Consider the following 27,923-nt stretch of genomic DNA (forward strand, 5'->3'; position numbering starts at 1 on the left):
ACACCTTTTTTTTGCATCATAGAAGTCACATGATCAACAATCAGATGTTCCCATCAGCGCAAACCATGAAGAAGAAGTCAACAGGATAAGGTCAGAGGATGATGGCGAGGAAAAGATTTTTAATGACTTATAGGCTGAACAAACATATTCACGTGTGATTTTAATTTCTTTTTTTATTTAATGGAAACACCGCAATTGCAAAATTGAGTTTGTTTTTTTAATTAAGGGAATATCGACAAAGTTTTGCGCAACCCAGACCAGGCAGTTTGTAGGCCCAGGAGTAATTTACCTTTTACATAAGTCTGTTGAACATTTTGTATTTTCTCAGGTTATCTTTGTCTGTTTGGTGATCTGAAACATGTAACTGTGACAACAAAAGAGATGAAATCTGTATGAGGGCAAACGGTATGCTCGTCATTTCTGCACGCACTAGAACGTTCAAGTATGATTCATGACAGTTGCTCCATAGCAATAGCATTAGCATACAAGGCTCCAAAAATGGAAAGACCTCTGGTTCAACCCAGGATTCAGAGTTTAGTTCACTTTGCTATGGCGGGTAACAATGAAGGACATCAAGTAGGAGACCATGTGTGTGTGTGTGTGTGCGTGCGTGCGTGTGTGTGCGTGTGTGTGTTAGTCTGTATCAGTAGGACATGTCAGGCTCCGCCCCCTGCAGGGATCAGAGAGTCGCAGAGATGTGGGGCTGTGCTTCAGCGGCGTACGTGACAGTTGAGGGTTTGGGGGGCCAGTCAGCGTCCTCTTGCAGCTCCAGGGCCAGGTGCCTGTACAGAACCTTCGGTGGCTTGTTCCTCTGACAGAACAACCGGGACAGGAACAACGCGCCCCAGCTGTCATTAGCAACCTGTCAACACATCAACACCAACAAAAATCTAGGAGTCAAAGCATCACTTCAGTGACTAGCTAATGATGTGGATATTTAACTAACAAAAAGATGCAGAATTCTGTGTTTTTTAATGAGAAGCACAATAAACACATTCCTGAAATTCTGAATTTGTTTCTAAAGCTTTTTTAAAGAGGATTCTGCTACATTTTCATCATCATAGTAAGTTACAAAAAAAACTAAATAAAAGAAAAGCGTGTAATATCTACTCCTGTTACACCATTGTCTTGTGCATCTACACTGCAAAAACACAAAGTCTTAATAGATATGTTTGCTCTAGTTTCTAGTGCAAATATCTTAGTACACTTGAAATGAGACAAAAGTAACTTAAAAGTGACTTTTTAGCAAGTCGTAGTAACTTATGTTAATAATTTCTTAAATTGAAATAAGTGTTATTCACTTGTTATAACAATGAAACGGATTCTTTCAGTGTTATCAATGAAATAATCTTCCTGTGGAACTACTACTTTTTAATCAATATTATGGAATGATTTACTGAAAACAAGCTTTTACATCTCACTCAAAAATGAATCGCATGTCAGTTTTGTCTTATTTCAAGTGTACTAAGATATCTGCATCAGAAAGTAGACCAAAAATACCAAGTAAGACTTTGTGTTTTTACAGTGTATAAATAAATGGCTTGAGGTAAATATTGCTCCAGCATTCAACATACATAAAGCGATGGAAAAGAGATTTACATACACTTCATATTGAAACAACTATTTTTTTCTTACTGTCTAATAAAAACAAATTAAACTTTAATATTCTAGGTCAGATTTAATTTGAAGAATTTGAATTTGAAGAAATTAATATTTCTTCAAATTAGGAAGTTTGCACACACTCAGATTGCTCCGTGTTTAAACAGTTTGAGAAAGTCCAGCTGATGATGTCATGGCTTTATAAGCTTCTGATAGGTACATTTAAAAGGTTGAGTTAAACTGGGACAATCATGACAAAATATTTTAAGGCAACAACTTAAAAAAAGCCATCTTGTGTGACGTCATGGAAGACGCCTAGCACATTTAGCTTCTTCGCAAACAAATCTTTCCAGATAAAGTGCTAATTTACTTGGCTCTTTTGTTAACTTTCAGTTGAATAAAGTTCGACATCTCTGTTGAAGTGTTGGTTATTGACTGTTATGAATTCTTAAAGTGGTAAGACATTTGTATTTACGCTCTTATTTTGAAGCGGGGGGAGACTGCTTACGCAACCTGAGTTACACAGAAGGACTGAGCCAAAATTCAGCAAACTACTGTGAAAAGCTTGAGCTAAGTCATTCAGTAAAAATATCAATTCTACCAAATACTAAGAAAATATGTAAAGCTATGAATTAATACTCTCGAAAAAATTCTCTTGCATTTGGGAAAAAGACAGAATTTCAGTAATATTAACTGAAAACAGAATACGTTTGGTCTGATTTAATATCAGACTTGAAAAATAAAAAGGCTACATTTTTATAAACATTTAGTTGCTCTTTCTGCTCTGATGAAGATCTGCTCACCTACAAAAAGTTTAGTGAGTGAAATCTGGCCTATTTTCTGACTTATTTGGATTGTAATTATTTGACCACTTTGGGCACCCGTAGGCTCTGTAACAAGCGTTGAGCTTTCAGTATCAGACAGTCAGGCAGGAAAAAGAAAGAAATTACGTCACAGTAGCACACCTTCGATCCCAATACCACGCACTACACCAAATGTTGACGAATCAAGAGCAACACACATACTTCACATATGTGACAGGTCTTCATGTTTCACCAAATGTGCAAAATTGTCTTCACATTTAAACCCGCTAAAACGAGATTTTCATATATACTGAACCACCATGCTTATCAAGAAAAGACAGACAGCAGCTTTAGGAGTGAAAGAGAGCTAGAGTTAAGTACAAGGTGCTATCTAAACAGTCAGACTGAATGAAGCAGAGTTTTTGTAATAGAGAAAAAAAAAAGGCTTCCCAACCTGTGGTGTGTCGCCAGAGGAGGACTCTCTGGGGCCATTGGCCCCCTGACTTCCTCTGAAAACAAGCCTCCACAAGATGATGTCAACGATCAAAATCTACGGGAGATTTCAGGGGAGGGGAACTTCAAGAGTCGGCTAATCATCAAGATCGAGTTACAGCACCAGAAAAACGGCAAGTGTCACAAATTTAAAAGATGTAATCAACGTATTTCATTCATTAAGAAGCAATTGTGCAGCTACAAGCAGGATTTTGGTAAAGGAGAAAAAAATTCAATGCATGCAAATCACACTGCATATTGAGGCAGATCGGTCAGAGACAGGATGTGATGTCGTACCTCCAACATGAAAGACAGGATGGCATTCGCTGCAATAATGATGACCAGAGTAACACGCCAGTCATGTGGAACACACACGATCTGATGGGGGGGAGGGAAGGGGGCATGATGAGCAGTATGCAGACAGCATAACACAAAAGGCTTTTTCTCACACAACTGATCACTTTACTTTAAAGCTGCACTATGTAACTTTTATTTTACAAAAATCTTTTTTTTTCTTTTTTATACATTTTTGTTAAAAACTGTCAGCACATAGTGACAGTTTATTATGAGACAGATAATCTGTGAAAATATCGATCTCCTCCATCTCCTCCCTGAGCAGCTATCACCGTCTGATGAAATGCACCAAAAACAACCAATTCAGAGTCAGGAGGAGGGGCTTAGAGCTGTCAATCACCTTCATGCCCTTGCTGCTAAACGTGCTAATGGCTTAGAAGCAACTTATTCTTCCAGAAAAATTGTTTATCCGCCATCCACAGTGGACATGCTAACTAGTGTAGCATTCACTACAGGCTTTGCTAGCTACAGCATAGCAAAGAGCAAAGGGGATGAGCAGTGCCACACGGAGGATGACTGACAGCGGTAAGACCTGTTTCCTTGCTCTGATTGATTGTTTCTAGTTTTTTGGGGGGGTTTCTATAAATGAGTGCACAGAGAACAAACATTACAGGCCAAAGAAAATTGTGCAAAAATAATTTTATTATCTTTAAATGTTATATTTTCCTACTCTATAATATTCCTGAATTAACCTAGGGCCACAGATATATTGGGTAGAAGTGGAAAAGAGAGAGACAAAAAAGGATAACAAAATAGAGTTAAATTAATAAGAATATGTACCAAGACTAACTGGTTAAATAAATAAAGGATAACTAAAGAACACTTTCTGTGGTCTTAATGTTAGACTGTGATTGTTTCTGGTTAACACTGGGAGAAGATGGAGGAGTTCGGATCTTTTCACAGATTATGTGTCTCATAGCATACTCTCACGACATAGTGACAGTTTCAACAAATATGTAAAAAAAAAAAAAAAAAAAGTTATAAAATTTACATACTGCAGCTAGCTTTTTTTTTTTTAAATGAATGTTGTGTTGGTGGCATTCTTTTATCATCCATTAGAATGCAACTACAAACTAAGCAGTGTCTTGGATTTACACCCAAGTAGTCAAAATATTTACCTCTAGAAAGTTATCAATAGCAGAGATGGGGTACAGCATGATGAAGAGGAGAAAAGAGTAGAGACCAACACAGGACAGCATGAATGGCCCTTATGGAAGATAAAAAAAAGAGAGACGTTCAGATGGTATTTTTGTGTTTGCTTTGACTTCACACATTAATACATTAGGAAAGGCGCCTCGCTGCAACTGGCTTACAGTTCTTGTAACTCGGCTGCCTGAAGGGCTTCCCCTTGGAGAAAACTATAGCCACGGCTAAGTACTGGAAGGACGACACGTAGAAGAGGGACGTGTTCTCGTAGTTGCGGATGTTTTTGTGGTCGTGAGAGGTTGTTCCGTTGCGGCGGTCGGAGAAGCTGCTGGGTCGGGAGACGTTACAGGCGCTGCAGGACAGAGGGAATGCAAAAGAATAAATAAATAAACTGATTCAGAAATAAAATAACTCCTTGAAATCAAAAGGCTTCATGCAGCGACTCCATTAAAAATTTTAATCAAACTAATTGTAAGGTCACGTTTTAATCAAAAATGATATATTGACAAAGTATGTAGCATTTTCAATCCACAAACTCTTATTCCTGCAATCTTATTTTGAAATGTTTGTGCTGCTGCTAAATGTTTACCAGAGATGCTATTTTAGGCTAGAATAGCCTTGCTGATAGGCTAACTCCTTTTAGCACAACAATAGTCTTTTCCAGTGTCCCATTAGATTGTTTCTTGTAGATAAGATGCCCCCCCTCACCCTCCCTCACCTCCCAGAGTCGGGCCAAGGTGAGGAAGTCTTAACTTATACCAAATTCCTTCAGATTTTGCATCCAAGTCCTTGTAGCCGGCCATTTTAGACATGGCTCTGGATGATCAGGTATTATTTGGAGAAACAGAGAATATTTTTTTGCAAAACATGAAAATCATATATAGTTTAGTCGTTCTTCCACCTCACAAAAGTGTGTTTATCTATCATGTAAAACAACATACAGCTAAAAATGAAGAGCCCACTCCACTGATCCCCATTGAAAACCTCCTGGTTATTCCACCAAATATTGATTTCTGAAATCTTCCTGAGTTAAAACATTAGGATTGTTGTTTCTAAATGAATATTAACTTGTTTTGTGCATTATTTGAGGTCTGAAAGCACTGCCTTTTTGTCGTTATATTGACCATTTCTCGTTTCTGCAAATAAATACTAAATTTTTGCTTGGAATTTGAGAAACATGAGTCAGTAGTTCATAGAATAAAACATGTTAATTTTACTCAAATGTTGCACTCACAAAACAGACAGGCGTCCTTCTTCAGTTTCGGCAACTTTATTTTCCCTACGCTGTGTTTTTTTTGGGGGGGAATCGCTCTTCTCAGAAGCAGCCGGGCACAGAAGCACAGACGCAAAACCGTAACAAAGTTTCTTGTTTAAGAGCTACAACTGACCAACTGACACACCTCTGCTACCCAACAAAACAGTGACGTTGCCGCAGCTCAGATTCTGTAATGCTTCTGTGGCTGAACAAAAACAACTGGGCAAATATAAAATAAATGAATGGAGTGTTTTATCCATAAATTAAAAAAAAAGTAGTAATAATTTAAATAAAATACTTCTAGGATGCAACACATACACCTACAAAAAGTGAAACGGATCCTTTTTAGTGGTCTCTTCATTTTTTCCAGAGCTGTAAGTTATAATTTGTGGTTGTAAATGTAGCAAAAAAAAAAATCCTTTCAACCAGTTTTGACACAATCGGAAGGACTTTAATGTCCTACAATTTCTTACGCCACATATACAATATGTTGATCTTTCTTGTCATGGAACAGGCAAAAAAAAAGAAAAGCTATTTTAAACTTTAAAAAATTAGGACAAGTCTGATTCAATGGAGGGAAAGATGAGAGAAAAGAAGGATGAACCAAGACTTTTGGACCTCAAACTCAAGACTTGAAGAAAAGCCAAAGATCGAACACACTGATGTTGCTGCGGTCGGCCTGAACGGCCTGACCGGTGAAGCCATCGGTGTCCCACAGTGACAGTGACTCACTCTGACTGAGGCGTCCATGTCTCGTACCAGCTCTGCTGTTGCACCAAGTAGAAAGCCAAGACCTGAAAGGCCAGGCAGGTGAGGATCTGGGTCAGGACCGAGCAGAGCAGTGGGCCCGAGATCAGACTGGACGGAGGACGCTGCCTCACTAGGTCCTTCCACGCTGGGTTCAGACTCACTGAAGACATGCAAAACAAAAAACAAAACACACACACACACACACACACACACACACACACACACACACAGGCATCAGCAGAATGACCTCCGGTAACTGACAACCCATCCAGCTGATAATGGAGCTCACTTGTGAAGGCGATGATGAGAATGATGACGAGGTCAATGAAGAGAAACTGAAAGTCTCCCAAGTTGCTGAGGATCTGCGTTAACAAAAAGGTTAAAACTGCACAAATAAAAAGGAGAAGACACATAAAAAAAGAGATCAGTGGAGTATTTACCCAGTAAAGTAAAATGACACTGATGTACTGGATGATGCTGTAGAGAGCCATGAACTTAAAGACGCAGAACGACGTGATGAGGGCGGCTCGTCCCTCCCTTTGGAAAACATAAACATTCAGACTTTCACATTATCAACTAAAATTATTTTATCATTTTCACTAAATGAAGAATTTTAATCTCATGGGAAATGTGTAGTTTTCCATCAGACACTAACTAGGGATACACCGATCCACTTTTTCCACTTATGATACAGATACAGATATCTGAGGTTTTTGTATCAGCCGATACTGATCCGATACAGAAGAATTGTGCTGAATTGACTTATTACAGATTAATTTGATTACTTTGCATCAGTTCACTATACGTAAATACACCAACAGCTTCACAAGCTTGGACAAACATGTAAAAAATAACTGTCATTTGTTCAGTCAGAGCAATTAGGAGGCTAACAGCCAATGGAAAATAAATGATAAAGTAACTGAAAATGATCAAAACAACAGGTTGACTATTTTGGTCAAACATGTAAAAATAAACTGCAGCAAACTTTCTTTCAAATGGTTTAGAAAGTGCAATTAGGAATTCTAAATATAATGTAAAATAGATAAGAAAGTGTGACGTTGCTAATATCGGATCGGTGCATCTCTATCGGACACCAGGAGAAAGGTGTGAAAAGTTGGACCTCTTGCTATGTGTCACTTTGCTCATCGACGCGCCAGGTCAGGACCTGGTCTTCACTGTACCTGATGAGGTTGGGGACACAGGAGATGTTGGAGGTGGAGGAAGTGAACGGGGAAGCAACTGACGCCTCCAGCTCAGACAGAGAAATCCCACTGTGTGCTCTTTTCAGGGCCTGAGAGGGAAACGCCTTCAGTTACTCTGAGACAGGCGACAGCAGCGCATTTGAAGCTACACTTACAATCGGGTAAGTCATATGTGTTGCTGCGTCATATCAGCATCTCAACAGTAGAAACGTATGACCTGATATGTAAATACTAAATGAACAATAACAGGTTCCTTTACAGTTTTAACAAAAATTACTTTTACAAAAAAGGAAGGAAACCTTTTGGACCGTCTCTGTTCCCCTTCTAGGGCCAATATCAACATTTAAACACTGTTTTATATCAGAATATTCTTGTTCCTTTTTTTTTTTACAACAGAGTACTCATTTTCTAAGATAATTTGTTTTTCTAAATTGCAAGAAGAAAAACATAACATGAGAATAAAGTCGTATGAAAATAAGGTTTAATAAAGCCGTCTGCTGCAGAGGAATACATACTTTTGCAAGATGCAGAAAAAACTGTATTCTAAACTCTAGTACTGAATATTTCCTAAAACTAAATTAATATGATTGTTTAATGTTATATTTTAACATTTCTTTGCTTATCCTGTGTGTTTTTAATGTGCTGTGTATTTCAGTTTTCTCCTTTATGAATCTGTTTGATCTACTTAGTGATCTGTTTATAATTCTACTTGATCTTTGAGTGTTTGGAAAATTGCTATATATTTTAAATGAAATTATTATTATTATTATTATTATTATTATTATTATTATTATTATTATTAATCAGTTTGTGCTGCATATTACCATTATGTGTCTACCTGAGCTGTCTAAGTAACATCCCATCATATTTCACATGAAAAATGAACTGATTTGCCAACGCACCAGCAGTTTAGAGCAGTGGTCCCCAACCTTTTTCTTATCGCGGACCGGTCAAGACTTCCAAATTTTGTTGCGGCCCGGGGGGAGAGGGGGTATGCTGGTGTTCTCGCTAAAACCTGAATATGCCCAATTTGGGTTGTCTTGGTCCTTTTATCACAGCCTGTGGGGTTTTCCCTGACTGGGAACTACAATACAACCTGTTGAATGTGACAGGTAGCCAATCAGAAAGCGCGGTGACGTAAGAGGGGAATCCCAAACAGCTGACATATGAGCAACGGAAATGTTTATTATTATATGTAAAGGTCATTATTATATATTATTATGTTTATTCAGTTAAAAATGTTAACTATGAAAAAACATAGGTCACCTCCAAATCTTAGTGCAGCAAATAGAGCGGCTGCTCCCGTCGTCTTTTATCCACCTCCTTTTCTTTTTGTTACGTCTTTTATTCAAATGAGTCCACAAACTATCACTATTGCTTCTGCATCGTCATCAGTGTTTGGTTATTCTAAATTCCCGCTATGTTGGGGGTTTTACTGGATTATCCTCTGGAATCGGGATGTTTGTGACTGGAATCGGTTCCTGCCGTGTTGCTGGACACACGAACCGATCAAACCTGTTGTACTTTTATCAGCTCTGTGGTCACCGAGGTTTGGAGAATCGGCCGACAATTCTTAAATCTTGCCGTCTAAACCAGACTTAACCCTCACAAGCTCTACTCATCTCCTCTCGACCACTACCCAAACGACTCTAGCCGCTATGGTAACGTTTACATACCTCTTCAAAATAAGATACAGATGCGCCACAAAAACGAGCATTTTACTTTCGTGAAAATTTTAACTCATGATAATGACTAACGGGAGCCCTGAGCTTGTTTCTCTGCAACGAGACAATAACACCCTGAGGTGTGTTGATTGAGCACAGCCTGCTTGGTCTCTACGTGGTGAAGCAGTTGGAAGCTTCAATGCCTCATTAGCATTCGGTCCCCGCATGTTGCGCAGAGCGGGCTTGCGGGACTCACCTACAGTGAGTAGGTGAGTCCCACATTACCCACTGGTTTAGAGAACCCAAACTTACCCCACAATCATTGGCGCCGTCGCCACACATTCCAACAATGTAGCTGGAAAGTAAACAGAGTGGATGAAGCTGCAGCAGTGAAAACAGATGGAAATGAGCCAAAGAGCAGTTGCAGCAGCAGCAGAATCAGAGAGGCTCACTCAATGCCCTGCAGGATCTCCACCAGCTGGGTCTTCTGGTCTGGCGCCATGCGAGCGAACACGGTGGCTCTTAGCGCGAGCTGCAGCGCCCCCATGTGGGAGGAAAATGTCATTACAACTACAGAAGCGAATAAGCAAAACAAACTTGGTGTGGAACATGTGGACACGTCAACGTGCAAAAATGAGAAAGTACCTTCTGTATTAGCTGAGGAAAGTGTTCTGTGATAACAGCAAAGGCTCTACCGTTCAGAGCAAAGTGATACATCTCCTCCTCCACGAGGATCTGTGCAGTCTGAGGGAGATAGTTCACGGTGTGGACAAACTGATGATTTCACCTCATTTCATCTCACGTTATTATGCCATTGTAAAACATAATTAAATCAGGAACAACACAAAGCAATTCAATACTGATGTAAGTATTTACATTAGAGATGAAAATGTTCTGTTCTTTATTTTATGTTATATTTTTATGTCAACCAGAAGAGGAGCACAGCTGTTATCAAAGCCTCTTACTAAAGTTACCATTATAGGTATATGATCTGTTCTCCACAGTGGGAGAAAACACTTATTGTCAGTTTCCACAAGCATCTGATAGCTAAATATCTAAACAAGTCTCAACTGAAAACTGCTTACTGTACTAATAGGATATCTTTGTCTAAAATCTGCTTGATGATCTGTGACAAACAGAACCAATCGGTACTTTTTCACTGCGCCATAGATCTGAAAAGCTCGCTGTCACAGGATAATAACCTTAGCAGCAGAAAGCTGTTAAAAACTAGTAAAAACTGAGTCCCCGGTGGGCGGTGGGGTGGGTGGGTTGAGTGTTTGCTGTGAGGAGACACCTGCACAAATACTATGACATCATGGAAGAGTGAAAAGCAGAAAGTCCTGCAGAGATCTGTGAGCTGGTAATGATGTAGAAATCTGAGGATTAACTTCATTTGGTTGCTCCTGTTGAAAATTTAAAAAAAAGTTTTATCATTTTGATTGCTGAATTGTTTTTGCTCTTGAGAAAAAATGGCGTGTGTTAGACAGTGAAGGTCTTTCAATCTCTTCCTGGAAACTTTTTTATATAATAGCCAAAAGAAATATTTATAAACTTTGACAGCAGTGGTGGGAACACTTCAGCTAAACCGCTAAATCCCTAATTTGTCATGTAGCACTTTAGCACATTTGCTAACTTTAAAAACATTTAGCGCACTTAGCTTGCCCTAAATTAATTTACCTGGATACATTCTAAAAGTTCAACATCTGTGCTGAGGTTTTGGTTGGCAGTTACAACGTTTATATTCCTGCTTTTTGTTTGGACGCTGTTTAGCTCCATTTCGTCTCCTAACTTTGTGTCACTTTTCTCCCCAAATAACTTTATTCCAAGCAAGAAACATGCAGGAACAATAAAACAGACAGTAGGGAACGAGAACAAGCTTTAAACATAAATACAATATCTAAGGGCATTATGGAACGTTTAAGTTACAATGTCAACTAAATTTGTTGCGAAGGATTGTAGTCTTTCAATAGCAGATAAGATTTGAAATAAAGTTAGCGCCTTAGCATTAGCTTCTGAAAATAGACCTTGTTGATGTAATGCCTTAGCGTGAGCGGAACTAATGTTTATTATTAGTACTTTATGGTTTGCACAGCTAACCTTTTAGTTAGCGGTGCCCACCACTGGCTAACAGACAAACCAGTGGTGGTTTGAATGAGATATCAATCAATCAAAGCTTGATTGAGGAAATTCCAAATTCTTGCCTTCTAATGTTCTTTTTCTTTAAAACAGTAATTATTATTATAGAAAATAATGTGTCTTAATCAAGCCTTAATCATTACTTAGGGAGGTAACTCTTTTTCTCTTAACGACTCCAACCTAGTATTCCGCAAAACCTCCAGGCTCACCTGATCGTCCCTGGCGGTCTGAGCGGGGTTCTCCACATAACGCCACGTGATGCAGGGGGGACAGGAGTCTCCGGGGGGTGCAGCGTCAACGACGATGACGTTCTCGTGTGGACGGACCATGCCGCAGTCTCGAGCCACAGAGATAGCTGTCAACATGTTGTCCCCTGATAGAGAAAACCCGTCAGAAAGAGGGTGTCAGTGCAGACCGGCGTTATCCCTGATGAACGGACGTCTTCACGGAACGGAGATACCTGTGACCATCAGAGTGCGGATGTTAGCCCTCCGGAGCTCAGTCAGAACGCCGGCCGTCTCCTGTTTGATTTTGTTCTGCATGACGATCAACCCGAGGAACTCCATGTTGGTCTCTATCAGATCCCTAAAAAAAACAAAAACACAAACCGAACACCTGTAATATCAGAGTAACCGCAAACAGAAACATTGAGTCATTAAAATTCAAATTTAAATTAAAAAATACTTTATTTATCCAAAAAGGAAATTAAATAAGGTGTTTAGAGAATGCTTAATAAAATGTTTCTGCTTAGAGATGTATGATGTATCAGCAGCGTCATTGGTATCAGACGATATTAGTCATTTAGTAATATATCAGTATCAGTCCTATACAATATTAACAACCGATATTAATTTCCATCTTGTTGCCATTTGTTTCTGGTTTTTGATCATGTAGTGTTTGCTTGGTCATGTGACAGTGAGAGTGGTTGATTTTTTTAAGGTGCCAGAGGTGTAGTGAGATATATAAATTATACAATAAACATAGACTGTCGGCCATAACAACAATGTTTACAGGGATATTGAAATTGGCCCAAATTTTCATATTAGTTCTGCTACTAGCGTAGGGTTGGGCATTTATTTTTGATTTATTGTTGCCATATTCCAGCTAATGATACGTAAAACCCCACAAAACGGTCCATATTGTCAGGCCTGTTACTTTTACGGTTTTCTCTATATTTGTTCAAGAAAAGTATCAATACATATGAATTAATTTAAAAATATGATTAAATGCAGCTACTGCATGTAGCTTAGAGATATAAATCAGACTTCTTTCTGTGACTGGAGTCCTAAAGAAGGTCTATTTATGTGGCTCTGATTGCTGTGTCATGTCGTTACAGCCATATGGTTACCTAAAATAAAAGTAATAAATAGTTCTTATCCTCACTTTTATCATTATCACAATAACACCATAAAATATTGTGATAAAACTTTAAGTCCATATTGCCAAGCGTTGTACTAGCTGCACGTCTTCTGAGGCATTTCTTCACTAGCGTTTCACAGCTGGAGGTTAAAAGTTTTGCTGAATGGAATAAAATCCCTAAATAACACATTGAAGTTTGTGGTTGTGACGTAACATAAAGTTTACGCAGTGTGAAAGTCATATTTGCTTGTAGAAGAGACGGGAGAACATCAGGGTCGGAGTTTAAACATTAACAGTGGAGATGTGAGCAGACAGATTCAGACTCCAGGTGGGAGCGAGTGCAGGCACTGCCAACGCTTTTTATCTGGGATTAGTGACGTACCTGCTGAGCGTCTGGACTTTGTGCCAGGACAGTTTGGACTCCAGCTGTCGGTGTGCCAGTGCAATCACCCTGAAGCCCTGCCTGGTGTAGCTCTCCAGAGTCTCAGTGAAATTCTGTGGGACTGAAGGGAAGGACAGGCTGGGATCAGAGCGGTCTGGACGCACCAGGGCCCTGGATGAGGCACCAAGCCTTTCTGCTTTCTGCTTTCTTGCTATTATTATAAAGAAGACAAAAAATGAGAGGCTGTCTTCACCCCAAAAGAAGAAGGCCTGACCTGAGTTTGGTTTGCAAAGGCCAGCCACGACCTCGGGTGCCCCCTTCAGGAAGACTTCCATGTGTTTGTCCCCCAGCCTCCTGACCACCACGCTCATCCTCTGCAGCGCTGAGGAGAAGGGGAACTGTCGCACTATGCCCATCTCACAGGACTGGGGAAACAACGTTAATAAAAACTTAAAAATGTTAATTTTCTCCATGCCCACCACGCCGTGTTAGGGCCATTGTAGTTAGAAAAAGGAGACATTTTCACCAAAAATTCAGAAACTTTGAAATTAAGCTCAGAAATCTTCTAGAGAAAAATTCTGAGCCCCAAAAGTCAAAAAATTGCTATAAATGAATCAATCACGTTTATTTGTATAGCACATTTCAGCAATAAGACAGTTCCAAGAGCTGCATTAAAGCGCTTTGCTATAAAAAAAAAACTCAGAAATTTTAAGATTCATCACAGAAATTTTCTAGAAAAAAACTTGGAAAAGTTTGAGTTTGAAATGTTACAGATTTGCTAGAAAAAAACTAGTTGAGGAAGAAACCTGAACATTTTCAACTTTTGAAATTCTGGAATTTCCAAGTATTTTTTTCTGGAATTATAAATGATTGTTATTGATAATGGAATTTCTATAATTAATCTAAAGACTTCAGAGTTTTTTGGCAGAAATGTGCTCCTAACTTTTTTTCTATCAACAATGACCCTAATAGGTTGTCATAGAAACTGCTACTTTTACAGCTCCCTGCAAACCTATTCATCCTCCTAAGAGATTTTCACATTCTGTTGCCCACAAACTGACTTTACAGTACAGAATCATAATGTATAATGTAGAAAACATTAAATCTGGTTGGTTTTCTACTTTTTTAAAGACTAAAACAGTCTTTCTGCCTGGATCAACTCTGGCTACCTTCACTGGAATTTCTGAAGGAAAAGAAATCCTACAATCGCGATGCAGCCACTTCTGTGTTTAACTGTGGTGATAATCAGTGTTTTGACCAGAGATAAGTTTTGATTTAATCAATTTTTGTAACCCACACACACAACTCTGAAAGTATTCCCAAAAATGCTTATGGCAGCATTTCAACTGGATTTCACTTACAAAAACATAAAATCTTAAGTAGTTTTTGGTCTAGTTTCGTCTGGAAATATCTTAGATCACTTGAAATAAGACAAGTCTAACTTACAAGTCAATATTATAGGAACCTATTTTAAGTCAATAGTTCTTGAATGTTAATAAAAAGTTGTCGTTTCACAAGCAGATTTTGTTCACTTAACAACATATGTTTCCCATTTTATAACTGAAACAATCAACCAATGGAACTGCTACTGTTTATCAATATACAAGAATTATTGACTTAAAACAAGCTGGAAAGCTACATGTAAGTTAATTTTGTCACATTTTAAATGAGCCAAGATATTTACAGTAGAAACTAGATAAAAAATACTTGGGAATATTTTGTGTTTTTGCAGTGTTCTTCACAGAGCAGCTGGACTCAGACACTAATTAAATTACAAGTGGATTTATTTACTGGTTTCATGATTCTGAAGGAAACTGGTTCCACTGCATTTTATTTAGAAGCATCACAATAGAAGAGACATGACTACAAATGCACCCCACACTTTTCAGACTTATAAAGAAAGAGAAAAAAAAACATGAACAATTTTTCTTCTTTTTCACAATTACGCCCTACTTTGCGTTGGTCTGTTGAATAAAATCCTGATCAAATCTGCTGAAGCTTGTTGTTGTTATGTGACAGAATATTCTGTCTTACACAAATGTGAAAGTGGACATGCTGGACATGTACCGTGTTCTGGATCTGCGACTGGCTCTGACCGTCTCCAGTGACGGCTCGCCTTGGAGGTCGAACCACTGTGGGCATCAGCGGATTGTGAAGCGCAGTTTCTTCTTCTGTCGGCTCCTCTAACACCTAAAGAGGAAATAAAAAAATCCATAAATATTTCTTTGGAGAAACAGACTAACCCTGCTGTGGGAAACAGAAACACATTCAAACCGTTTCTGTCTGAAGCAACTTTTTACTCACCCAGCATGTGGCGGCAAACATCTTCAGATCTAAAGGGTCTCCGGAGAGCTCTCCCTCTATTTTAGTGAGAGAGTGACACGTTGCCATGCAGGCCACGAAGGCGCTCTTCACCAGGCGCTCTTCGGCTGGGCCCGGCTCCGGAGCAACAAAGCTGCAGACGCAAGTCGGGGAGTTCTGCGTTCGTTTTTAGGGAGGAAATGAGAGCGAGAGATATTTCCTCTACCTGCTGTGTTCTGCTCTATGGATGCCCCACAGGTCCAATCCATCCTCAGTGAGAGTGCCAGTCTGCAGCATAAATACAAACATGCAGCTAAAGCCCCAACCAGAGCATTTCAATCAGGATCTTTGCTTCACTCTTAAACTGCTTCCTTTTCATGAGATCATTTTTAGAACTTCAAAAATACAAAATCTTTACCAAGTATTTTTGGTCTGATTTATAGTGCAAATATCTTAGTGCACTTGAAATAAGACAAAACTAACTTACAAGTAACCTTTCAGCTTGTTTTAAGTCAATAATTCTTGAAAATTGGTCTTTTTAAAAAAGTACCAGTTCTAAGCAGACTGTTTCACTAACAACATGGTAAATGTTTTGATACAACTGAAAAAAATCTGCTAGTGAAATGTGAACTTGTCTTGTTGCTGTGGATTACCTTGTCAAAGCAGACCAGATTAAGCTGGCCACACATGTTGATCCTCTGAGGACTGATGCAAAAGATGCCGACGCGCTTTAGACGCCGCTGTGCGTACACGATGCCTGCTGTCATGGCTGCCGGTAAGGCCGGCGGAACGGTGATGGTGATGATGTCCAGAGACTCGATGATGATAGTTTTAGCTGAAACCTGCATGTTTTGGAGAAACCGTCAATGAAAACTACAAATCCCACATTTAGAGGCATCCCTAGTAAAGACATGGAAAAAGCCTTAAAGGGGCATTACTACCTGTTTTACAGCTACATAGTGCCATTTTATAGCAAAATCATGTAATTATGTTACCTTCAGATGTTGTCATATATCAAATATGAATTAAAAGAAATTTGACTTTGTAAAATAACTCCTTGAAATTGGGTCTCTGTCTCCTTCTGAATCTCCTGCTCTTTCTGAAACTCCGCCTTCAGGAAGTCATCACAACATGGCTCCTCTATTAACCCTTTTGCAAGGTTTTCACCAGCTGAGAAGTGAGAAGTAGCTCCTATATTGAGCTCATTAGGTGCACAGTTCCACCAGGTGTTTGCTAATTGCTGCTGGCTGGTCTGAAGGAGCTTAGTGGTGGAGTTGCGGTGGGAGGGTTGCTACTCAGCTGGCACTAGGTTGCCTTCAACTTCTGAATGGTTGCCACGGGAGATTAAAGGATTTCTCAAACATGCATGAAAGAATCAAAGCAACACTCCAGGTATGTTTTTGAAGAGGGAATAACAGTATAACAAGAAGCAACGCTTAAAAAAGTCAATTTTACATCTTATTGACCCTTTAACGGGGAGAATCCATTTTAAGAAATAACTGTTACCACAAAATCCCCACTGACCCAAATACACAAAATATAACAGAGAAAATTAATTTCATTTAAACTTTTTAGAAGCTGATCAAAGTTTGTGGGAACTTTTAATAAGTAACCCATGGCCTCCTTTTTCCCAGGGGAATGCAGATAAAGTGGCACCTATATTTACGTTGCCATCTCACAGTGAGAACAAAGGAAGGGAGGCAAATCAATTCCTAAAACTCACTGATAGGACAGTTGCAGATAGGAGCAACATTGCTTAATACTTATGCAAGAAAAGAGTCTATTCTGTCCTACTATCACAAAGATAAACATGCACTAAACTCAGCTGGGAGACTGGTGTTTGGGTGTACTGTCTTATATCACTTGGAAATGGACTCAAAACAACACTATCGTTAATGCCAATAACTTCTGTCACAATTTATTGTCCAGCAACATTTGTTATCACACGGCTAATATTGGTGAAAAACTATTTACTCACGTGGTATCCCCCCCCCCCAACTGTATAAATGTACAAATTAAAGGTTGGATTTTTCTACACTTTTTCATTTGAATTCATGCAACAAAATGCGTTTCCACGTCTTTACGCTGACAAACATGATACCCTGCAGACGTGTGTCTGCACACGTGTGTCAGCAGTGGGACCTTGTTCATGATGCTGAGGACGATGGTGTAGACGAAGCCAATGCCCGCCACACCGACCAGACACAGCAGGAAGAGGTAGGCGTCCCGGTACAGCCTGAAGTCTGTGGGCTTAGGGTGGAGGATGGAGCACACCAGCTGGCCCTTCTCTGTACTGAAGCCTGTGGGGGGGTTAGGTGGACGGAAGTCGTTGAGATTGTTGTCATTTTTGCGTTTTGATGATGAACATTTTTATGTGCGTGCCTCACCTGTTCGAATCACCACGGCCTTCACCAGCTCGCCAGTGTAGAAGCGGGTCTGGATGACGTGGGTTCCACAGAACAGCGTGTGTCTCTTGTGTTCCTCCATGTTGTATCTCCTCGCCGCCTCGTCGCCCGAACTGGGCAGACTGGTTTTGGTCACTGGAACGCTTTCACCTGCAGAAAGAAGGTATGTGGAGAGATATCCAGTGAAAGCCAAGTTGGGACAGATTTTTTTTCTTTTTAGCTCAAACTGCAGCACTTAGGAAGCCATTACTAGAAAAGAATTCTCAGAATATTCCCACGGGTCAGGAACAAATGAAGATTTTAAAGAGGCAGAATTATGTCAAATTGACTTTGTGAGTTTTACATCACGCTCGCTCAGTCATATCTGTCTCATTTCCAGAGCTGAATGGAGTATCAAAAACTGTACTCAAGTAAGAACAGCACTACTTCAACATGTTTTCACTCAAGTAAAAGTAAAAAGTAACTGTCCAAGAAATTTAAGAAGTAAGGGTAAAAAAGTATTTGGTAAAAAGGCGACTGAACTGATCAAAGCATCAATCATTTAACATTTAAAAATTACATCATCAGACAAACCAAAGTATAAAGTTTTGTGGACATTTTGGTATTTTAAAGACCAGAATTAAAATAACTCATAAAAATAGCATAAATAGGAAATAAGAAAATCATTCATGAGGAACAATTTTTCTAAATCTATTTATTTGCATATAAAAACTTGTGAAACTTTAACAAAAGCTGCAGGTGTGTGTGTGTCCGGTGAATTTTTTGATTAAAACATGTTTGTTTCTTTATTCAGTGGATAGAGAATCCAGACATTTTACTCAAGTAAGAGTAAAAATACTTCATGATAAAATTACTCAAGTAAAAGTAAAAGTAACCCCTAAAAGTGCATTTATTTTACAAACCTACTTAAGTAAATGTAACTGAGTAAATGTAATTACCCGACTCTGTAAAACTTTTTTTTTTTACATATAAAAGTTACATACTGCACCTTTAAAACTTAAAAGAACCTGACGCCCAGCAAACATCCACACCTGTCAGCATGCTCTCGTTCACAACACAGGTCCCCTGGAAAAGCACGGCGTCACACGGCATCACCATCCCATTGGCCGGGATGGCGATGACATCACCCGGCACGAGCTCCGTCGACATGGTCTGTTCTGTGTCTGAGACGGACACAACAGTGAGCGAGGAGAGCGGGCACTCCAGCAGCGACGTGCGGCAGAACGTCAAACATGCCTTTGTCTCCTCTGCACACCGACACTCGCACCACGCTGTGAGACGCCACCATGTCGTGCAACATCACGTATTGCTGCAGAACAGTCAGAAGGGAGATTTACTCAGAAATAAAAAATAAAAAAGTAAACGGTCACATGGCTACCAGTATTCCAATGACAAATATTATGTGTAGAAATCTAGAAAAGACAAACAAATTGAACAAAATCTTCTCCGGTCAGCATTCACTTATCTATGCCTCACCTTCCTAATGGTGTACAGTGAGGTAGCTATGGATATGACCGACATGAAAACGATGGCTGTGGCATAATAGTAGTAGTCTTCGGCGCTCCACAGAACAACACTGAAGAGCTGGAAGATGTAGAAAGGATTCAGCACCTGGGGGGAAATAACAGAGAAATAAAAACCATCTGGAACAGTTGGAAGCAGAGTTAATTCAAGTTGGAGTGTTAAAGGAAGAGGCGCGGGTTTAACACTCACCTCCTTGATGAGAAGCTTGAACAGAGAGGGGACTCTCACAGCAATCTCATTCTCCCCGAAAAACAACCTCCTGAAAGAATGTTTGAGATTTTTTTTTTTTTTTTGGACTTTGTCACCAGTAAATTTGTGTGAATTGACATATTTTTCATCAAAAATTAAAAAATCAAATAAAACTAATGAGGAGAGGTACCTGTAGTCCTGCAGTGCTTTGGTCAGCCCACGGCTGTGTTCAGAGTGGATGTGGGCACAGCTCACCTTCACATCCTCCAGGCCTCTAGAGGAGCACAGAGTTTTATCTTCTATTGTCGTGTGGACAGCTCTTCAACTCATAACAACTTCAGGGGTCTCATGTATAAACCATGCACAGATCCACATCAGCTACACACTAAAATACGCTGGCTGTCTTCTTCAAAGCAAAACCTGGATGTGTGCTGTCTGAACCAAACTTTGGATCAAAAATTGTGACCCAGTATGTTGGATTAGAGAAGAGACCAGAAAGAGCCTCATCGTTCTTCACAGAGTAACATTTGAGATGCTACATTTCACCAGACCTCTTCCACAGGATGAAAGAAGAAATAGTTAGATTGTAAATTATCAATATAACAATATCGATCACAGAGGGCTACATTAATGACTTCAGTTCATGCTAGTGAACATGTTAATTCACTTAAAGGGGACCTATTGTTTTTAATGTTTGTGTACCTTCATTTGGTTCTGTACTGCTTTTAGTAACAAAAAAAGAAAAAAAACATCCAATCATTTTCTGGGTATAAGTTCATGTGTTTTTGTTGTCTGGAAAACTAGCCGTTTTAAAAACCTCTCGATTGTGGCGTCACAATTGGCAGGCACTGATATATATGTTACCTAGCAATCCAAACTAAGCTGGTCAGCTGGTTTTATCACTGTATGCTCTGTACAATGACTACTGTAAAAGACAAGTGCAAATATTGGGTTGGGGGTCGTGGTCATTTGCATAAAAGTGATAGAGACCTAAAACAGTTCATTCTGAGACAAGTTCATAATAAGCAGGATGAGGAGGTGAAATCTCACTTTATGAGAATGATACAAAAATGTAACGATCATAAATTGTACAGCCCGTAAAAATATCCTAACTTGTTTAAAATGAAGCATAATGTGTTGCTCTTAAAAGGGCAGTATTATGTAAAGATGACTTTTTTGAGCTTTTACATCATGTTATAAAGTTATTCCCTCATTAAAAAAAACATGCCTGGAGTTTTGCTTTAATCTTTCATTCATGTTTGAGAAATCCTTTAATCTCCCCTGGTAACTATTCAGGTTTGCAAAACGTTTGCTGAAACCTAGAGATGCCTTCAAGCTTCCGCCTCACAGAGCACCTCTCCTCCCCACGGCTCCCCCACTCAGCTCCTTCAGACTAGCCAGCAGCAATTAGCAAACACCAAGTGGAACTGGTCGCCTCTTAAGTTCACTATATGAACTATTTCTCAGTCCAGCTCTCAGAAGAAAGCTTGTAAGCGGCTTAACAGAGAAAGGTTGTTGTGATGACGCGCTGAAGGCAGAGTGAGGGAAAGAGCAGGAGCTGGAGACAGAGGTCCAATTTCAAGGCCTAAAATTGCAATATCAAATTTATTTAAAGTCATGTTTAATATATATGTAGCATTTTTATAACAACTGAAGGAAACAAAATTACTTGATTGAGCTATAAAATGGAACTATGTGTCTGGAAAAAACATAATTATCACCCCTTTAAGGGAGCATTAGGTTTCTACCTGCTACCAATTCCAAGCTAGAATAAAAACAAATACAGAAAATGTCTTTTTTTCCATAAACACCATAAATTCCTTATAGTATAACAAAGGGTTGCATCAACCTGCATTGAGTGGACAGTTACCAGAAAACAATGCCAACAGTTTGGAATAGCCCAGCCAGAAATATGAAGTCAACGCTGTGAGACTGAAAGGATAACATCTGACAAAATCATCCTGATGGAGAAGAGAGAAAGGCTCTCCAGAAACTTCAAGAACAGCTTTGATATTTGAATTTGTGTCCTTGAAACATGATATTTAATTTTATTTCTCAACACAATATTTAATATTAAACAATTTCAGCAGAATGGTATTTATGGGCTCAACTGTATGCAAATTTATAAGACAAGTTGTGCTATCACTCCATAAGTAGAGATTTAGTTCATTTAAGGGTTATTTTCTCAACATAAGGCAATATAGGTGAAATGGCAGAGGGGACCACTTACTGATAGAATTCAAAGTTCTGGATGGCATCATTCCAGTAGTATCTAAAGTTGTGGTGCGTGAAGTATTGTATCTAAGGGGGAAAGGAGACTGAGGTGACCAGAGGCCGAATGGTTCATCATTATGTTCCACAATAATAAAGTCCATATAAGTAAAAACACATGTAATGTAACGTACCCAAACCTGCTGCTCCTGGGGAAGCTGTTCATCGGGAACAGAGCAGACCTGATGACCGAAGTCTCCGTTTGGGGGCTGACCTCTGGGTTTTACATCCAGATCCTCAAAGGGCTTCCTGCCTGGAGCCAACATTCTGTGGACTCTGACTCGAAACCACTGCCTGAACTCATCCTTCAAAGTTCACCCAGAAAAGACATTTCTCAAAGCTGCAGTATGTTGTAACTTTTTTTTTTAAGTTTATTACATATTTGATAAAACTGTCACCATGTTGTGACAGTTAGCTATGAGACAGATAATCTGAAAAGTTTGATCTCCTCCACCTCCAATCTGAATTATTATTGCCGTCTGAAGAAATGCACCGCTCCCAGACTACACAACCAATCAGAGCCAGGAGGAGGGGCTTAGCACTGTCAATAATCCTCATGTATGTGCCACTAAATGTGCTAATGGCGGAGAAACAACAGGAAAGCTGTTAATTCGCCTTAATCGGTGGCTATGCTAACTAGCGTTAGGATTCATGATACGCTGTGCTAGCTGTAGTGGTAGATAGGGGCAGAGGAGCTTGATATTTTTCACAGATTATCTGTCTCATACTGTCCTCCCATGACATGGTGACAGTTTCAGCAAATATGTAAAAAAATATATATTTTAATTAATAAAAGTTACATGGTTAAAGCTCTAGCTTTAATGTTTGATGTTCAAATTAATCAACATGCAGAATATACACAAATCAGGTGTTTTCAACTCTTCCCATGTTTTGCTCATATGAAAACAAGTGCAAACAGGTCATAAATAAATTATCAACGTTCATTGCTTAATGTTGGTTTTGTTTTGCACCTTGGTTCTGAGAAGCAGGGTGTGTGCATCGCTCAGAGACGTGTGTGTGCACGTCCCCTTGACGCCCCACTCTGGCAGCCAGTAGAGCAGCAGCAGGAGGAGACCCCCCGAGCAAACTGCACCCACCCCAACCAGGGCCAGCTTCCACAGACAGGGCCGGTAGCCGCTGACTTCCTGCACACGCACACACACACACACACACACACACACACACACACACACACACACACACACACACACACACACACGTTTCTCCTGAAATGCTTCACAGCCAAATGCATCGCCGTGTTTTTAAAGGAACTGTTATGTGAACAACCAAAAAATATCAAGTTTGCTGTGATATTTTTTTTTTATGTACAAGTGAATAACAAAATGGCAGGTATTGTAATAGTATTATGAGCATTTAAATTGGGGATATTTGTTTCATTTTTTCAAAGGTTTTTATCAGAACTTTTTTCTTCCTGCGATTCAATTAAATATGCCGTGAAGATTGATATTGTATTTTTAATGACAACAGAAGAAAACACCAACCGCCATCTTGGTTGGCAAATATGTAAGCAGGAATCCCAGCAGTTACGTTGTGAAGAAACGGCCAGGGAACAGTTTTACAGGTTTGTATCTTCAGATGGGACTGAGGTTTATAAAATCATCATTTCTCCATCCATCCCATTTTCTTTACACCCTTGTTCCTCAGTGGGGTCAGGAGGGTTGCTGGTGCCCATCTCTAGCTAACGTTCCGGGCTAGAGGCGGGGTCACCCTGGACAGGTCGCCAGTCTGTCGCAGGGCAACACAGAGACACACAAGACAAACAACCATGCACACACACACTCACACCTAGGGAGAATTTGGAGAGGTCAATTAACTTGACAGTCATGTTTTTGGACTGTGGGAGGAAACCAGAGTACCCGGAGAAAACCCACGCATGCACAGGGAGAACATGCAAACTCCATGCAGAAAGACCGGGGCCGGGAATCAAACCCAGAACCTTCTTGCTGCAAGGCAACAGCTCTACCAACTGCGCCACTGTAACCACTTAAGTAACATAAGTAACAAAATAAAGGTTATCAATGTTTTCACTGATAGCAAATAATGTGTTTCAATTGAACCTGAACCTCAATCATGTATTCATAATAATACACAGCTGAAATCAGATATTTACATATATTGAATAAAGAAAGATCTGACATGAAATCAGACTTAACTCTTCCCCTGTTTTAGATCAGTTAGGATTATCAACATTATTTCTATTTGCTAAACTTAAAAATAATCTAAGAATAATGGAGTTTACAGATATCTGGAGCCAAATATATTGTCACAATTTCTAACTTTACTATAACACGGGAATATTGTCTAAACAATAAACACAATTTTTGTTTACCATCTCATCCTCCAGACCCTGGTTGATTATTTTTACATCTTCTCTTGTCTTCATTTTGTCAGCCTAACATCTGCAAAGGAAATATAAATACGTGACGACGAATCAATTTTATTCATTTCAGAGACAAAACTTTAACTCTCTCTAATCATCATTAAAACATAATCTCTTACCAAGAGCATAAAATAGATTACATTTAATTCAATTCACTTTATCTATGGAGAGCCAATTCACAACATGGGTCATAATTCAATCATGTAGTATGATTCAAAGTCATTTGCATACACTTCAAATTCTAGTTATTAAAATATGCAGTTAAGTTCAATTTAAATTTTGTAAAATGCCAACTCGTGTCTTTGGCTGTGCAGCAATACCTTACACTGAGCATGCATGTGGCCACAGCAGAAAGGAAAACTCCCCTTTAGCATGAAGAAACCTCCTAATACGTCAGAAATACGCCTCATTTATGTCATAAATTTAAAATCTCGGCCTGGATATATTTGCTTATTTTAATTGTATGCAACTTTTTAAATGTCATGCGAGTAAAGATATTTGCCCATTTATTCATAACAACTGCGACTTCCAATATCTAGCATGTTATTTTCACAATTTACCATCTATTAAAAGAGTGCCCCTCAGATTAAGCTCACTCCCTGCTACGTAAAATTACCGTAATAAACTAGAGATGTGCCGATCAGGTTTTTTCCTGCCGATACCGATTCCGATCACCCATGAGGGTCGATCACGGATACCGATCACGGATACCGATCACATAATTATTATTTTTTTAATCAAAAGCACTACTGGTTACATTATGTGGAAAAAGGAACCATGAATTCACCTTAATTTAGACAAACATTTGTTTTTAATAACTTTTTCCRAGAAAAAAACAGGCATTGTGCAAATTGTACTGCTATCGGTAATACTATCTTTAACAGACTGAAAACATATGAAGGTTCTGAAGAGGCTAAATAATGCAAGATGCATTTTGACGTGCTTCAATTTTCTGCCGCAACACACAAACTTCCCCATTCACTCAGTGCGTTATAGTTCCACATCGCTTAGGATTTGTTGCTGCATGTTTGCTCAGTGTGAAGGAAAGAGGAGACCAGCTGCACAGGCAGGCTGCGAAATGAGATGCAGGTGATCGGTTTGTGTGATCGGCAACAAGAGACCGTGTCGGCGACCACCGATCATACACTTTTTCACGGAAATCGGCCGATTATGATCGGTGGCCGATCGATCGGCACACCTCTATAATAAACCAATATTGGCTGGAAAAGGCAAGGCCTCCCCTATCAGAAACCGCTGGATTTTTTCAGATAGTGCAAAGTGTGGCAGAATCAGGGTACAAATTCGGCTGGAACGTCACCACTATGTTTAGGACTTTAGCAACAAAACTTGAATAAAGATTATGTCAGTCAGGCATTTATCGGTGAGTCATTGGAAGACATAAACAGAAGGAAGGAAAGTAAAACAATCATTATGTCCCTCACAGATAGGAAAGGGAGCATGAAAGAAAGAGTCTCTAAGACTTGGAGGCTAAGCAGGAAAATTTAGACACTCAGGTCAGTTTGACTTCAAAATCCTCCTACACCTACATTCTATCAGAACAAGAACTGTGTGGCCAGACGGTTCCTGTGCTGTGGAAACCCCTGTGACTTTACATTAACTGTATTTCCATGACGACAACCTCACTTAAACTTTTATTGACACTGTTGTGCAATGTGACTACCGTGGTGTTAACCAGCGATCCAGTGGAATATAGGTTGCAATACGTCTGAACCTTGGCACCGTGTACACATGTTCACACTCTGTAACAGCTTTACAACGTCTGATCCGCCGACAGCCCGGCTCTTTGAAGCACACAGAAGAATTACCCAGTTCAGATCCTTCACAGAGCCCTGCAGAGTGCTAATGCATCATGTGAAACTATTCACATTTTGTCTCTTCATAACCACAAACCCATTCTAGTCAGAGACAATTCAAAGTGCTTGAAGTTAAAAGCAATAAACAACAAGAAAAAGAAAAAAATATCAGAGTAAAAATCGAATCCGTTTGATGTTTTTACAGTATAAAACAGATAATCTGTGAAAAGATCGATCTCCTCCACCTCCTCTCTGAGCTGCTATAGCTTTTCTGAAGAAATGCCCCACTCCTGGTCAAAAACAACCAATCAGAGCCAGGAGGGACTTAGCACTGTCAATCATCCTCATGTACTCATATGGAGAAAAAACTCACTGGTACAGGAAAACCTTTCATCGGTGGCCATGCTAACTGGTCTGAGGGTTCACAGCAAACTGGGACAAAAAAAGGAGGGTGGGGGACATATTGATACCATATTGGTAATGATATTATCGATATTTCTGGATTGATCCGCCCACCTCCACTTTGCAGATTAGGTAGAAGATAAAAGCTACACGTAACTCTTTATTTACTAAGAGTAATATTAAGCGACACTCTACAGACCCAACACCACGGCACCTTGCTGAGGGGAAGATGCGCCCAGGCACTGGGGAAGGGAGGGAACGGATGGGGGCATGTTGACAAAAATCACTACAGCGTGGCTGTCACAAACTAAACACTTCAGCTCAGAGGAAAGAATGCAAGAATGCTGAGCTGACATAAACCCATTCACACAGAGCCAAGAGTTCAGATGCGATAGGAACTCAGATTTGAGGATTACTGGAGTTTTCAGCTCATAAATCAGCATGAAGGGCCAAGAAAGTGGACTCCAACGCAGAACGCAGACGATGCAGAAATAAAAAAGTAAATAGCAGAATATGTTGTTTATTTTCAGTCAGGTTGTCGATCCCATAAGAAAAGCTCTTGCACAATCAAAACAAGAACATTGCATAGATTTTGTACCATGGATTACAGAAAATCACTCAAGTTTCAAGTTTCAGATGAAGTTAGAATGTGATCTTTTTTACCAATAGCCTAAAACACCTTAAATTGCAGAATTTAACTAAGGTCGTTTCTGCTCGCAGTGGAGACTTACCGACGCCTCCTTTCTTCTGTGTCAACAAATCAGCTGCTGCATGCTTGTGAGTCCGGATCGTCGCTTTGGAAAAACTCTGCGGCCCCGCAGATCTGACAGCGTGCGGTCGCCGCACACGTTGCGTGGAGACAGGACGGTCCCAGTCCACGCCGATCTTTCAGAAGGAAGTGGGGAAAACAGGATGTGAAGTCACCACGGGGGACACCGTGTGTTTTTTTTTTTTTTTTTTTTTTTTTAGGGTTGAGTTTCTGGAAGTTTAAACAAATCGTTGCACGGCAGCGGCATGTCCATGCGTCCACGCAGCAAGATTCGGGGAAACTACGGCAAACCGAGTGGACATTTAGTCCAACAACCTCCCCATTATATGACTGCTTCTTAACCCAATGCAAAACAATACTGGTATTTTGCAAGTACAACTAATACATAAGAAATGAATTATGCGTAAAAGTGCAATATTTCTTGCACTTTCAGAAAATTAAGTGATATATTCCAATTTTAATGATTATCGATTAGAGACAATGAAAACCCAAAATGTTGTGTCTCAAAAAAATTGGGATAATGTTAAAAAGGTCATTAATGGAAACTCTTGCTGTCACATCCCAAACAGCTTTAACTGAAAACACAGAAGCCAGAGGTTTCCCAAGCGTTTGAATGCCTTTTTCACTCTAGGTCATTAAGACACAATCATAGAGAAGACTGCTGACTTGACAGATGTTCAGAAGACAGTCATTAACACCCTTCAC

The 27,923-nt window shown here is 39.6% G+C and overlaps 1 protein-coding gene across 2 annotated transcripts; it reads right to left on the reverse strand.

Annotated features, from left to right (window-relative positions):
- Positions 1-27,745, reverse strand: LOC103479095 (probable cation-transporting ATPase 13A3). Of its 2 annotated transcripts, XM_008433326.2 has the most exons (32): positions 27,181-27,745; positions 24,183-24,252; positions 22,804-22,977; positions 21,967-22,137; positions 21,792-21,862; positions 19,752-19,835; positions 19,562-19,631; positions 19,325-19,459; positions 19,085-19,157; positions 18,880-19,011; positions 17,831-17,998; positions 17,586-17,743; positions 16,097-16,285; positions 15,670-15,731; positions 15,447-15,597; positions 15,210-15,332; positions 13,417-13,567; positions 13,143-13,263; positions 11,862-11,986; positions 11,611-11,774; positions 9,911-10,009; positions 9,718-9,797; positions 9,578-9,620; positions 7,581-7,690; positions 6,840-6,936; positions 6,689-6,761; positions 6,382-6,559; positions 4,562-4,746; positions 4,367-4,455; positions 3,192-3,272; positions 2,857-2,952; positions 1-862 (listed from the first exon to the last, which is right to left on the reverse strand). In XM_008433326.2, exons 2-32 carry the CDS (start codon positions 24,234-24,236, stop codon positions 680-682), a joined length of 3,690 nt encoding a protein of 1,229 aa, XP_008431548.1. In that variant the 5' UTR covers positions 24,237-24,252; positions 27,181-27,745; the 3' UTR covers positions 1-679. The 2 variants fall into 2 exon arrangements, with proteins under 2 accessions (XP_008431548.1, XP_017165733.1); XM_017310244.1 differs by lacking the exons at positions 22,804-22,977; positions 24,183-24,252; positions 27,181-27,745 and having other exon boundaries at positions 19,752-19,833; positions 21,967-22,086.
- Between the last annotated feature and the right edge of the window lie 178 nt (positions 27,746-27,923).

The sequence above is a fragment of the Poecilia reticulata genome, linkage group LG17 (genome assembly GCF_000633615.1).
Source record: "Poecilia reticulata strain Guanapo linkage group LG17, Guppy_female_1.0+MT, whole genome shotgun sequence".
Taxonomy (NCBI): Eukaryota; Metazoa; Chordata; class Actinopteri; order Cyprinodontiformes; family Poeciliidae; genus Poecilia; species Poecilia reticulata.